Below are 12,624 nucleotides of genomic sequence, written 5' to 3'. Positions count from 1 at the left end.
ACAAGATGTGGTAGCCTCATTCACGTCGTTATTTTCAATATTTTGATTTGACATTCTCCCACAAATGGGGTTAGTGAATTTAAGGTTACACCACCACTGATAGTTTTATCGAGTATGTTTGAATTTTACTGTAGCTGTAATGGTAGGTGTTGTTTTTTGCTGCCATTGCTATTGTTGTTTTTGCTGTAAATATTATTGCTACCAAAATTAGTGTTGCCATTATCATTGTAGATTTTATTTCTATTGTTGTTGGTGGTGGTAATGGGAATGATGGTGGTGATGGAGGAAAAAGGTTGGGAGGAGATCTTTGACCTTGGTGGGGAATAATAATAATAATAATAATAATAATAATAATAATAATAATAATAATAATAATAATGATAATAATAATAGTAATGATAATAATAATAGTAATGATAATAATAATAATAATAATAGTAATGATAATAATAATGATAATAATAATAATAATAATGATGATGATGATAATAATAATAATGATAATAATAATAATAATGATAATAATAATGATAATAATAATAATAATAATAATAATAATGTTAATAATAATAATAATAATAATAATAATAATAATAATAATATGATGGCAACAGCCGATGGTGTTACCATATAAAATGGTCAATGAGCCAAGTAGGATAGAAAGACCGCGGAGAGAGAGCACTAACCAGACCTTCACCAGAAAGGGCCAGAGAGTATTATGACCTTGGAAAAGCTTATTGTAACCCAACCCACAGAGAAGACCAATATTCATTGCCAGCGAATAATCAATGGTAATCGGTTGTTGCGATAATGCCATCTGCAACAGTAATCGAAAGAGGTGAAGATTATTGGAAATCTGGGGAAGACTTGTCACTCAAACTCCATGGATAGGTTACTGTGAGAGAACTAGAATGATCATGATGATGATGATCATGATCATGATCATGATCATGGTGATGATGATGGTGATGATGATGGCTGTTCTTTTATGACATGTTTTGCAAAGTTTAGACAGGATTAAGCACAATTTCTGATACACCCCCCCTAAAAAAAAACGCCAAAGAATAAACATGTTTCTTTTAGTTTAATAAAAACAGGCAAGTCTAACTTATTTATTGGCTGTTTATCTTTTATTATCTTACTGTCCCCTAAAGTTCCCCTTTTTTTAAATTCTTGGCAAATCCGGTTTTAGCTATAGTCTTAAGACAATACCGCCAAACCTGCCCCGTCTTTGAAATGGGCAAGAACAGCGAAACCTTGTTCACTAGGAAAATAACAAACGATTTCTCAAGAAGACTTCCGGTGGTTTTCTAGAAAATGCATTCAACGCGAACCTTTGTACGAGGAAATTTTCTCTTTCCGTCCATAGCTCGTTTGTCGAGTAATAGGCTTTGCCGTAGGACCTGAATTACCAGACTCTTCCTGCGGCCTATGACGTTGGAATAACAATGCTTGGAATGGCTCAATGGTTAGACAGTCAAACAGAAAACTACAAGTACAGAGGTCCAATGTTCTATTTGACACGTATCTCATAAATTTATTATTATTATTATTATTATTATTATTATTATTATTATTATTATTATTGTTGTTGTTATTTTTGTTGATATTATTACTGTTGTCATTCTTATTGTTATTCTTTATTATTATTATTATTATTATTATTATTATTATTATTATTATTATTATTATTATTATTATTATTATTATTATTTATTTATTTATTTATTTATTTATTTATTTATTTATTTCTAATAGTTTATTCCCCAGAACTGCTAGACTTTGGAACTCTCTTCCGGGTTCCTGCTTTCCCAACTGTACTGACATGCAGAAGTTCAAGTATAATGTGAACAGACATTCTGCTGCTCAACTCCCTACATAGTATCCCTGCAACCTATGACCCCGATAGTAGCCCCCTACATCAAAGTGGCACTGTGCCTTGTTTAGGCTGAAAATGGAATAAAATAAAGTTATTAGACAATTTCGCGTGTACGTGAGTATTTTCTCATAACTTAGTTACTTTCATAATTAAAGATCGAATTATGTTTATTTATTGTTATGGAATTCGCTTCAGACAAGGCATGAAGCCACTTGATGTTAACAAGAAAGGAAGGGTTATCGAAAAGACAGGAAATGCCTATTCACCTTAGTCTTGAAATGAACAGGTATTATAGGAAAACAGTCAGTAGGAAGTTTGCAGTTTTTGGAGAAAAAAAGGCTACTGGAATAGGAAGATGTATTACAATGAGGTATCAGAATAGAAAATTGTAAATCCACCAGAATGCATTTCGCTTTCTTTGAGAACAATTCGACAATTTTAATCAGTTGAAAGAAAAAAAATTATTATTAAGTTTCGAATTTGAAAAAAAAAAAAAAAAGATTGGAAGCATTTAAATAAAAAAATCATTTCTAATTTCAAAATTATTTTAGTAAATCATCATGTTTTCAAAGATTTAAAGTTTTGAAAGCTTCTTACACCCAATAATTTTATTAATAGATTAAAACAATGTGCTGGTGCTATTTGATTAGGCTGTCTGAAGATACTGGCTTCCTGACTTAAAATGCGCTAAACATTGATGTTTTTTTTTAATTTGCAAAACTCAATCATGTTCGGCAAAGTCGAAAATAAAAGCAGAAATTTTCCTCTACAAAACAAGCAAACCAAACAGCATCAATAAATATTTGAAAATTTAAAAAGAAATTAAAGCATAAAATGTTTTGGCCAAAATGATTAGATTCGGCATTAAATAACCTGAAATGGGTCAATATGTCATAAAACAAAACAGTCAAACCAAAAACTATAAATAAATATTTGAATATATAAATAACATATAGCATTTTTTCTTTTACTAAAATGACTGGGTTCAGCATAAAATAATCCGAAAAGGATCGATATCTTGTAAAACAAAACAAATAAACCAAACACCGTGAATAAATATTTGAAGATATAAAGAATTTGAAATATGAAGTACCTCCAAAAAGTTTCCAGTAAAATTGTTGTAGACTCTTGAAAATTCAGATTGTTATTGCTATACATCTAATGGGATGAGTGATAAAAATTCCATGACTTCAGGTTTAAATGAACAGCTACAACAAGAATTGGAATACACCGTACTAAAGCCTGATTATCACAGTTGGTGAATTTCAAAAAAATGCAATCTAGACGTGAGGACACTTTAGAAGAACGATATGCAATAAAATTCTGTTTTAAACTTGGAATAAAAATGCCGCAGAAACGTATGGAATGCTTCAGATTGCTTTTGGACCATCTTCCATGAATCGAGCATCAGTTTTTGAGTGACATAAGAGATCCCAGGAAAGCAGGGAGTCTGTGAGGGATGATGAAAGGTGTGGGAGGAGTAAAGAAGTCAGAACACCAGAGTTGATTGACCAAATAAAGAATTTAATAGATAAGGACCGTCGTGTGTCTATAGAGACAATAAGAGCACTGTTTGATGTCAGTGTGGGAACTGTGTACATAATTATTCTCGAGGGACTGAAGATGCGGAAGATTTGTGTAAAGTTTGTCCCAAGGGTTTTCCATCCACAACTCTATCCTTGTCACATACTTTTTGACCAAGACGAACATCAAGATAGTTTCTCACTTCCCCTATAGTCAAGACCTTGCTCCCCATGACTTTTGTTTATCTCCTAAGTTCAAGGAAAACCTTAGAGGCTGTCGTTATGAGACAATTGAGGAGATGAAAGAGGCTGTGATGAGGGTCATTGACACCCCCCCCCACAAGAGGACTTCCACGGGGCCTTTCAGAAGTTGTTTGAATGGTTCTACAAGTGCATTGCAGCCGGAAAAGATTAATTCGAAAGAAACTAGGGTTTTATGCATGTAGTCTCAATAAAAGTGACAATACGAAAACGTCTGAAAACTTATTTAACGCACCTCGTATAAAACTCATACCAAAATGATCGGATTCGGCATTAAATAATCTAGATAGGATTGATATGAAATAAAATAAGACTATTCTATTAAGCCAAATGTCTAAAATAGTATTTGCATTGGTCTGTGGCGCATAAGTTTAAAATAGTATGCTCTTTTGGTGGCTATGCTTAAGTTTGAAACAGCATATTCAGCGCTGAACGCGCAAACCGAATTATCTTGCTTATTTACGAGTTAATGTTTTCCATTTGCAGCCAACAACGTCGAAAAGACGCCGCTCTGGATTTCTGAGTCATTTTTACCTGGAAGTCGATTCAGTAGATGCGGTACCGAAACTGGTAGGTGTATTATTTCCTTTCATTCGCTTATGGCTCGATGCTTTTCTCTCTCTCTCTCTCTCTCTCTCTCTCTCTCTCTCTCTCTCTCTCTCTCTCTCTCTCTCGCGCGCGCGCGCGCGCGCGCTCTTGGCTTTTGTGGCTTTTGGCTTTTCTGAATGTTCTGCCAGGAATGGAACGCGAAGACGGTTTACAGGTGGCAACTGACAAACGCAAACCTGGAATAAATCATCACGATTATGAACTATCGGAAAACAACAGAAAAAAAGGCATCAAAGTGAATTGTAAGAACATAAATGATTGTTAGCGTGCTTATAAGTTTGGGCGTTGGGCAATGAACTACTTGCTCTAGTCTGCAAACAGTCACATACCGTCACGTTTCACATAACATACATACATACATACATACATACATACATACATACATATATATATATATATATATATATATATATATATATATATATATATATATATATATATATATATAAGCAGTTTTTTAAGCGTTGCTTATTTTTGTATTGTAATTTTCGCTTCCTAAAAAGTGAAGACAGAAATTACCTCCCTTTTATTCATTGATTGATTGATTTATTATTTTATATTTTATTCTATTTTTATTTATTTATTTGTTGTTATTTATTTTATTTTATTTTTATTTTTATTTATTTTTTTATTTTTTGCATATCCCGTCTTCTTTTATCTTTTTTGGCGGGACAAATTTTTATTTATTTCATTATTTTTATCAATCAAATATTTAAATATTTTATTTAAATATTTTATATGCTAAAAAAAAATGTTACCTATGAATACGTGTTTTTGGGTCTAATTCGTCACCAGCGTGAATAAACCGTCAATAAAAACAAAACTTACTACGACAGTGTCCAGAGTCTTGCGTCTTTTAAATGAGCCATAAGCCCTATCGAATTTTATGCACCATTTTTTTTTTATCGATTTAAATATAAGATCTGCTGTTGTTATCTTTTTAGCGATATATAAGCAGATATTTAATCGTTGCTATTTTTGTAGTTTAATCTCCGCTTAGTAAGCGGTGATAAGAGACGTTACCTCTCTTTATTTATATATTGACATCTTCCGATTTTTAGCCTTTCATATTTCAGGAAACATAATATAACCAACGAAATACCAGTAAAAAAAAAATAATCAGAAAATTCCAAAGATCACGCAGAGGAAAAAATGCATGAGAATGGAAATTAGACTAACAATGGCGGCTATTACGAAATCAAACCCCACTCATATGGGATACAAGCACGAAGATATTCCTTTCATTTTCCAAACACGACATGACATTTAATGAGTTAAATGTTCTCTTTTCTTTTGTTTGTATATAAGATAGCGTTTAATAATTATTGGGAAATCTACATTCCTATTGCAAAATGGTTCATGTATCCTATATTGAGCGTTGCTTTTTTTGGTACTTTTTGTTGTTGTTGTTTCCTGATGTTTTTAAACACGATGTTTTGAACTTCTAAAGAGTCACATGTATGAACATTCATTATATATATATATATATATATATATATATATATATATATATATATATATATATATATAGAGAGAGAGAGAGAGAGAGAGAGAGAGAGAGCTATATGTGTAGACGAAACAATCTGTAAATTCATATGGACTTTTTAAAAAATTAATAAAATAGTGAGCATTTGTATTTAAAATGTTATTGTTTATATATATATATATATATATATATATATATATATATATATATATATATATATATATATATATATATATATATTTGAAAGATTTTTAAATAATTTCTGAAGAGGACGCTTCACAGAACGTCTGAAACGCGTTAAGACTGATTCCAATGATTTAAAAACATTATTACAATGATCTAAACATAATTCTCAATGAAGGACCAAGACAAAGAATAATAAAATAATGTTAAAAAATACACATTGTTGGTGACTACCCCTTATATATATATATATATATATATATATATATATATATATATATATATATATATATATATATATATATATATATATAAAATAAGAATTACAGTTAAGTTTACCAAAATGATCCCAGATGGCAAAACTAAAGTAAATTATAAATATTAAAGAATTAAGATTTATAAAGTAATTTCAACCAGATGTAAAAGCTCGATAAAACCAAATAGGAGATAGAGCTTATAATAAGAACAAGTAGTTAATAAAACATTATATATATATATATATATATATATATATATATATATATATATATATATATATATAGTCATCCACATACAGTACTGTTTCGCTGTTTCACAGCTCATCAGTGCGGCTAGACAGGCAACTACCTCAAGCCAGGATTGAAACCCGACCGTTTGTACGACAGTCAAGGCTCCTATATATAGACACACGTACACACACACACACGCACATTATATATATATAGACACATGTATACACACGCATATATATATATATATATATATATATATATATATATATATATATATATATATATATATATATATATATACAAGAACAAGTAGTTAATAAAACATGTTAAAAACACGTTGAAAAAGAGTTAAAAACATATTTAATTTTAAAAAGGAAACACTAAATAAATGGATAGACCTTAATCGAAATTTCGCGGATTAAGGACTATCCATTTATTAACTGTTTCCTTTTTAAAATTATATACGTTTTTAACTCTTTTTCAAAGTGTTTTTTAACATGTTTTATTAACTACTTGTTATATATATATATATATATATATATATATATATATATATATATATATATATAATGGGCGTGTGTATACATGTGTCTCTCTATATATATATATATAATGTGCGTGTGTATGTGTGTACGTGTGTCTATATATATATATAATGTGCGTGTGTGTACGTGTGTCTATATATATATATATATATATATATATATGCATATACATATATATATATTTATCTAGATCTATTCATATATGAATAAATAGGTGTGTGTACGTTTTCGTACACTTATATATATATTCTTTGAATCAAGATATTGTAATTAATATTTAATAACCAAATGTAAAAAGGATTTTATTTCCATTAAGTTTCCGAAATTTTTCTCGTTCTTTCTATATTTTGTTGGTAATTTCTGTGATAAAAATACTCTTTATTTTTCACAGCCAATACATGTTAGATATTTAATGCTGATTTCAAAATACCTGTTTTGTTTGTTTGTTTGTTTGTTTGTTTGTTTGTTTACAAGATTTAAATAAATATATCGCCTTGTAGCGCTATCCATTAAAGACTCCATCAGTCCAATAGCTTTTATATCAGGTTTGAATCGCCTACAATACGAGAATCACGTAGGCCTTGTCATATTAATTTGCTTTTTAGAGATTTTTTAGTTTGCAATGTGGGTGCTCATTAACCTTTCACTCAACTACGCTCCATACATAATAGTCCAAATTTTTTTCAAGATTCGAGGAGCTAGAAAAGCAATCTTTTATTATGTAAAATTCCCCCACCATCCTTTCTGCTTTGTGTGAACCTATTAGTTCTAGTGAAGCAATTGTCTCTTAACTTTTATCACCTCATAAGCCTTGCATGTGATTTCATGGTAAAAGTGCAGAATTGTTAACAAACGAGAAATCACACACGCGCGCGCACAAACATTTAATGTGGCCGTTACTTTTTAACTATGTTGTTACGGATCCACGTGTTGTCTGGTATCGTCACAAAGGAATAAACAAATTAAAAAAAAAAAAAAAAAGGAAAGAAATAAAAATTTGACTCGGCAGTTTTTAAAATTACAAATGAAACGCATTTATTCGTGGTTCGCCCAAAATAACACATTTCATTATTTTTCAAAAGTCTTTTCATGCACACATGTGTTTTACAACACTATGCCATATAACACGTGCTTTTTAAAAGTCCCTATCTCCGCCACCTCGCGCTGGCAATTAGCCAGCGCTTTCTTGCCTTCGAATTCACACATCCATGTTGCTCATCACGCAACTTGTTCCTCCTGCTCGATCACATGCTGTCCTTTTTTTTCTCTCTCCTTCTTTTCGTGACGTCAGCGCGTGCACGCTTACCAATTTGCATACGTTCTTTAACTGCTGCTGCTAATATTTTCGCTAGCCAGGAATTCTACAGCTGCTGCTAACTTCCCTAGAAATATAATTTCAAAATAAAAATCTTACTTTCATCACATTAGAAAGTATATAAGTCGATATATAATTGAATTCTAAGGTATAAATTATGTGTTTTTTTTTTGTTGTTGTTGTTGTTGTTTGTTTACAATTTTTCGATTGTTAACTATTCTGTGCATTTACTGATTTCAGATTGTTCTCTTTGAAACAAACACACACGCGCACACACTCACTATCACACAAACACACACACACACACACACACACACACATATATATAGTGCAAAACTTTGTTGAAATTCAAAGACTTATATTTTTTATTTTTTGCAACTTTTTTTTATTTCATCCTAGATTTCTTCATTACAGCCGTTTCGTTAATGGGATGGCAATTTTATGATTTTATGTGTCCATAAAAATTTCCTGTCCTCACCAACTCGTCAGATGTTGTTTCCATTCGATGTTACCAATAAAAGGTTGATTTTGTACACACACACACACACACACACACACACACACATACATATATATATATATATATATATATATATATATATATAGATAGATAGATAGATTTTATTAACTCTTATGCCCCCCTCGCCAAACTTTCACAAAACACACTCGTCTAACTGAAACCGCTGCCTAAACCTAAGCGTAGATTCCTTGAACAATGTTTCTTCCTTAGAACTGCACGCCTGTGGAACTATCTTCTGTTTTCCTGCTTTCCAGCTGACTACAATTTCGTAGTCTTCAAGTCCAACGTAAACAAATTGTTGATGAACCATCCCCTTAAGTAACCCAATCTACCAAATTTCCACTACTAACGGTTATACGATATCATCCAATTGTCTACTGTACACTCATTAACCCTTATCATCGAGTGGCCTCCGGACTTTGATAAGTGGTGACTCCGATGTAAATTTAAAAAAAATGTACTAATGATGATGATGACGATGTCGATGATGATGATGATGATGATGATGATGATGATGATGATGATGATGATGATGATGATGATGATTGTGGTGGAGGTGCCGATGTTTTTATACCTGTTTTTATTTTTATCGAGGCGTATATAACTAAATATTAGTTAGTTTTGATATAATTTTGTATAGTCTGACAATTCCTAATTTAGAATGTTCAGTTACTTCATCTGTTCTTCAGAGGCGGCACTTCCATTTCTCGTTCTCTTTCAGTGGAGGAGAAATCCTTCACGACTGAGACAATTTTAATTGTTGTACCTTTTCTTCACGTTAAAAAATGACCCTGGTGTCTAACTCTGTCCCGTGGGGAGGCATTGTAAATAGGTACTTCATTTGAAAATAAAATAAAATAACATTTAGTTCACATATTTTTCCCCCTAAATGTTATGATTATTATTGACATCGTTCTGACAACATCTAGATAAGCTTCCAATGTCCATTCGGGATGATTACCTTATGCTGATAAGCATACACGTCTGTTTATCGACCATAGAAAATTTGCAAGGTTGTTGTTGATTGGTCGGGCAGGAACAGTGACGTCATGACATGGGCGATTCGTCGTTTTTATAGGTGCGACCTCGTATAGCTATAACAGGTTTTGTAGGTAGGTCGAGCTGTCTGACAATTTCCAGTTTCTGATAGAGTTTCCATCGCAAAGCATGAGGGCGTATTGAATGCCCTCACACACGAGTTCTTCCTAAAACTTCCCGTCTGTGGAACACAATATCGCGAGGCTGCTTCCCAGCTGACTATAACGTAGTCGTTTAAAAGTCCAATGTAAACAAATTCTTAAACAATCAAATCCTACCAATTTCCACCATTTATGATTTCACTGCCGCCTAACACTCAGTAACACCTATCCTCAAGTGGATTTAACTCTTAGTAACTTCCTTGCAAAACAGGAAGTAGCGAAATAGTTTTGAACCAATTTTATGCCACTCTACGAAAATTAAAATCAAGATATAATGATACTGAACTGTATGTCTAGAATACTTATTCAAATTTAGATCTAAATTCATTACATAATTTCGATTCTAAATATAATGTTAATAATTTAAGGTTTAAACTTAAGAAATTAAAATTCTAGGAAGTTTGCTTAATTGGTGTCTATTGACTATTGATCAAATTTAATGCAAAAATATTTGAATTTTCAAAACCTTGAGTGGGTTGTTCTATATATTGATAAAAGTGAGAATGTGTGCGTATGAGGTTACTTCTCAACCTATATACTCAAGGAACATTTGATCTACAGTCTTGAAATTTGGTATATAGGGTATTCAGACATAAGGAAAAATTTTTAATCGGTTTTCATCTGTAAAAAATGCTGCTAAGTAGTCAAAATTGAAAAATTGGTACGCGAGGGTCATCGGATTTTTATCTGTTTGTCAACTGTTTCACCAATGCGCATGCGCGAGTTGTTTCCGCGGCAGATTATTTATGTTAAGAATGAGTAGGTTTTGAAAAACTTCATTAAAGGGTGTGTCAAGCTGGCCTAATGGTTATCGTGCTTGATTCGCTGTCTTTAGATTTTGATTTTGATCTCAGCTCGAGTACTTTATTTCTTCACTTACAAGAAGTGAACTGTTTTAAAAAAAACATAATACTTGCATGCACATGTCTCAGTTTTTTCCGTTTTTTTTTTTTACTTCATTTTTTTTAAAGGAATTTAACGTTAAGTTTAATACTGAGCAGCGCAAGGTACATCTGCTAGTATGTACATAAAATCCTTTCAAAGATTCCAAAAGAAACTGAAAAATGGGGAAGTGTAAAAAGTGAAGCTTGAGTTTACTTCCATCAGCCTCTTAACTGTCGTTTCCTTATTTTGTCCTTTAGTCCTCACATTCCATGAACGATGTTTCTGATAAACAGAGAAGAATTGCTCCTTCGGAAACGTTGAAATATGGGGGGGGGAGGGGTTCTCGGTTATGGTATCGGGTGAAATTTGGAGTGATGATCGCTCAGACCTGGTATAGTGCGCTCGGCCAGAAATTTCGCTGTTAAGGGGGTCAAAGTTCAACTATTTCACCTTTGAGAACTCTACCAAACTCCTCCGACAATTTTGGGTCTAAACACTTGACATTTTAGATATGGTGCCTTGGACATGGATTTAACTTAATAACTTGATTTGGGCCCAAAACAATTAATATTAAGGGGTCATTATAGGGATCAAAGTTTTAAAAAATTACCGTTTTTTTTTTACTCAGTATACACCTCCAAACACCCGGGCAACGCCGGGCACCCATTGCTAGTATATCTATAAAAGTGAAACATCCACATTTTGTTGGTTCAAAAATTCAATTACATGCTTAGCCTTGTGGCAGGGGGCGTTATCCTGCATGACAATAGGTTTTTCACACTCAGAAGTTCGAAGTATTTGGATGACATGATCTCTCAACAAGTGCTTGTATATTGCTTCATTAACTCTGGTGTTTAGACGGACCAGATCAGTTTTTCTTTTCCAAGAAATCATTCCAAACACCATTACGCTACCCCACCAAGCCTCCTTATAAATTTCTTCTTGTCATATCCTTATACATTAAACTTACTTTCATCAGAAAAAAATACACTTCGCCACTGATCATCTGTCCACAACACATGCTCTTGAGCAAAGCTTAATCTGAATTTCTTGTTCTTGTTTATCAACGGTTTCTTAACTGGTGATCTCGCAAACAGACCAATTTCATTCAGGCGTCTTGATACTGTTTTACGAGACGCTTTGGTGTCATGATAGGCATGTAGTTCACGAGAAATGCAGGCAGCTGTCTGAAATCTACCGTTCAGTGCCATCCTTTTAATCAATCGATCTTGTCTAGAAGTTATTCGAGGTCTGCCATTTTTCTTCGATGGTAAAATTTTCCCAGTATTCTTGAAATTCTTTATAACTCTCCCAACGGTTCTTTTCGACAGCTTTAAGTCATCAGCTATCTTCTGTATTGAATGGTTTCCCCCATGAAGTTTAATAATTGATTTTTTGACGTGTCGAAACCATCATCATTAGGAACCAGTTGAGATGGTTGGGTTATGTCATTAGGATGAGGATGTCGTTTTCCCGGTTGCTGAAATAACTCTTCTATGGGTAGCTAAAAGAAAGACGGCTCTGTCAAGGAGACCAGACAGAACGATACATATCTTTTGAAAAACAAACTTGAAGAAGTGTGTCATAAATACGGGCACATGGAAGACTTAGGCCAAGGATAGACAAACTTGGAGGCAGACAGTCGTCGAAGACACAGCTACTTTCGAGGCCAACCGACGTGCGGACCTCAAGGAAAAGAAAAAGAGAATGAGGGAGAGAGAAGAGCGC

The 12,624-nt window shown here is 32.6% G+C and overlaps 1 protein-coding gene across 7 annotated transcripts in view; it reads left to right on the top strand.

The window, feature by feature from the left end:
• The window catches only part of LOC145252749 (putative cysteine desulfurase), a 601,560-nt gene that overhangs the window by 137,666 nt on the left and 451,270 nt on the right, over positions 1 to 12,624 (top strand). For all 7 annotated transcript variants that reach the window (XM_080112624.1, XM_080112626.1, XM_080112623.1 and 4 more), the window contains one exon: positions 4,150 to 4,233. In XM_080112624.1, coding sequence (XP_079968750.1) covers positions 4,150 to 4,233 — 84 coding nt within the window. The remainder of the gene's footprint in view (positions 1 to 4,149; positions 4,234 to 12,624) is intronic.

Source organism: Euprymna scolopes, chromosome 29 (assembly GCF_053919585.1).
Source record: "Euprymna scolopes isolate OS-2025 chromosome 29, ASM5391958v1, whole genome shotgun sequence".
NCBI lineage: Eukaryota > Metazoa > Mollusca > Cephalopoda > Sepiida > Sepiolidae > Euprymna > Euprymna scolopes.
This window is presented reverse-complemented; position numbering and strand designations above follow the sequence as displayed.